This window comes from Melozone crissalis, unplaced genomic scaffold, assembly GCF_028551555.1.
Source record: "Melozone crissalis strain CALT ecotype California unplaced genomic scaffold, PUWL_Pcris_2 ptg000045l_1, whole genome shotgun sequence".
Taxonomy (NCBI): Eukaryota; Metazoa; Chordata; class Aves; order Passeriformes; family Passerellidae; genus Melozone; species Melozone crissalis.
Genome location: NW_026535823.1, coordinates 22,134,905 through 22,137,671, shown reverse-complemented (window position 1 = coordinate 22,137,671; position 2,767 = coordinate 22,134,905). Strand labels below are relative to the sequence as shown.

The 2,767-nt window shown below is 55.8% G+C and overlaps 1 protein-coding gene across 1 annotated transcript; it reads left to right on the top strand.

Annotated features, from left to right (window-relative positions):
• The first annotated feature begins 300 nt into the window (after nucleotides 1-300).
• CUNH1orf210 (chromosome unknown C1orf210 homolog) lies at nucleotides 301-2,439 on the top strand. Its single transcript, XM_054286267.1, has 3 exons — nucleotides 301-712; nucleotides 1,358-1,504; nucleotides 1,847-2,439. Exons 1-3 carry the CDS (start codon nucleotides 301-303, stop codon nucleotides 2,194-2,196), a joined length of 909 nt encoding a protein of 302 aa, XP_054142242.1. The 3' UTR covers nucleotides 2,197-2,439.
• Nucleotides 2,440-2,767: the final 328 nt, after the last annotated feature.

The following is a 2,767-nucleotide window of genomic DNA, read 5'->3' as shown; positions in this document are numbered from 1 at the left end:
CAGTCCTGGGCTGTCCTGCTCATCTTTCTCCATTTATCTAGGCCCGCTCCAGTCTGGTAGCTCATGTGTTTTTTAAACATGTGTGTGTCTTTGCTTTTTTAAACTCTGCAAGGGTAATTAAGACATTTGAACCTTTGAGCAGTCTCTCTATGGAGACACTCCCCATCATGGATAGCCCATCTCAAACAGCAGCTCTTTTCCCAGGGATGGGCCAACTGCAGTGGGAAGAACCTTCAGCACACTCCAAGTTCCCTTCCAAGAAACATCACCAGTTTGGACCTCTCCTTCAACTCCTTGGTCATGCCCCATCACAGGACTCTCTTGAAGCACTTCCCTTCCCTGCACTCTCTCAACCTGTCCAGCAATGCCAAGCTCACGCTGAGCCCAGCAGTCTTCTCCAACCTCGGGGCGCTGCGTCTGCTGGACCTGAGCAGCTGCAGCATCACCCACATCCACATGGACACTTTCAAGGGCCTGGGAAACTTGCACACCCTGCTTCTAAGAAACAACAGCTTGCAAGAGCTTGATGTCCCTTTCCTTTTGCCGCTGAAGGCCCTTTTCCACCTGGACCTGCAGCACAACGCGCTGGTCTCTGTGGACCCTTGGAGCCTGCAGCTGTTGGAGACGGTCCCACAGGTCCTTCTGGAAGGGAACCCCTGGGCCTGCGACTGCAGCGCGCACCCTCTGCAGCAGTGGCTGCGGCGCAGGAGAGGTGAGTGGAGGGTGGGTGGCAGGGAGTGTGTCGGGCAGGCAGAACCCCGAGTGTAGGAGTCTTGCTTGATCCCTTTGCTCTGACCCCTGGGCAAGGTCTGAGATGGCTCTCTGTCCTACCCTGCTGAGGGACAGCAAACCAAAAGGTGATGTGTCCGTTCCTTGCTTGCAGTTACACAGGATACCACGGATTTCTAAGAATGTCAGCAGGATAATTTGGCTACTCTTCTGGGAAATGGGTTGCATGTACAATTTGGCCTCTAAATCCATCTTTACGTGTCTTTGTAGAGTGACCACATTTTCATTGTTGAGGAGTTGGCAGCTCCCTCTCTGGAGCCAGGTCAGGCTCCAACCATTTGAGCTCAGCTCCAAGTAAGAGCAGTGGGGTTTCTGTGGGTATCCATGAATTTGTCTGTATCCAATTTAAAAGAGCTGCTAATCAGAGTCACACATACTTCCTTGGTCAGGGGATTTTTCCTTTGGTTGTTTCCTACAATATGCTGAGGGTCAGCGAGTCTGTAAGGCAGAGCCAGGAGCACCTTGCAATGCAACCCATCAACCCAGGAGCAAGCGGGGATCATCTTCTCTAAACTGGAGAGGGGATGGGTGCAGACCCCCATCCCACCTTAGCCCATTTGTCTCCCAGCTGTGCAGGTGACCTGCGTGTCCCCCCCGGGGCTGAGGGGCCGGGAGATTGCAGCTCTGGATTCTCAGCACCTGGGCTGCCAGGTTAAGCAGCGGTTTGCTCGTGAGCTCACCACACCACAGAATATCACAGTGACTGAGAACAACAGTAAGTTGAGCAGATTCAGAGGTGTCCATAAGGTTTAGCACCTTCCTGTCCTCCGTCATACTGGGTGGGGCTGCAGGTGGAGACCCCCTGCTCTGCCCCACAGTCCCAGAGGCCCAGGCTGCTCGGCCACACTGGTGCAGTGGCTTGGTGGGAGGGTGGCCAACTCCTGGAGGTGTTTGCTGGGTTTGTGACAGGAAGTTAGCAGGTGCCACGAAGCCACATGGAGCACAGACTCCACAGTGATGGGCAGCAGTACCAGCCAGCTGTCAGGCAGTTTTGCCCCCAGTGTTCACATCCCCTGGGTGTGCCACAGGCTGACCATGTGCTTTTCCTGTGTCACAGGCACTGCACTGCCTGCCGGGAAGGGGGGAAGGAGCTGGCCATACCTGGTGGGATTCCTGGTGACAGCGATTGGCATCTCCATCCTGATTGCACTGGCTGCCAAGTGCAAGCTTGCCCACAAGAACTTCGCCAGCTACCGCCACCGGCCACTGCCTGAAATGAGCTCCATCGGCCGCAGCCCCATGGAGGACAGCAGCAGCTGGGACAGGGGCTCCTGTGGGAGCCATTCCATAACTGATGCTGCTGACCTGCAAGCTGAGGATGATGATGGCTTCATCGAGGACAACTACATCCAGCCCAGTGAGCAGCTGCCAACAAAAGAGGAGCAAGAGTTGCATCGCTCCATCTGAGCTTACAAGCTTACAGCTCAGCCACCACTGCTGCGGCCTCTTGCTGTCTCCCTAGCTCCACCCCTTTCCTACCTGTCCTTGGCTTTGGGCCCCACGTGTTTGGGGCAGGAGGAAGGGAGCAGAGAGGAGGGGAGAGAGGGATGGACTAGGAATGATGATGAAGGCTGAAAGCAGCTGGTCCCAGAGCGTCCCAGCATGACATCAGTAGGCTGCACTGACACAGGGACACCAAACCAGGTGCTGCTTTCCCAGCCTTGCTCGGATGCTGAGGATGAAGGAGGTGGTGCCTACCGTGTCCAGGAAGCCAGGTGAAGTGGGAAGAGGAGCCTGCCCGGGTGCTGCCATGGGGTCTTGGGCACTGGCCCCACTGCCTCATGGTGCCAGCCTCAGCCCTGCTCTGTCCCTCAATGCATTGTTACTCTGAGGTGTGATTAAAGCATGATTTAGCCCTGCCTCTGCCTGCAGTGGTTTGGTGGGACTCTCCCAGTGGCAGTGCTGGGAGGAGACCCCCAGCCCCACAGCTGGGGTGCAGCTTTTTTTGCAAGTGCTTTCAAGGGCCATAAATACATTG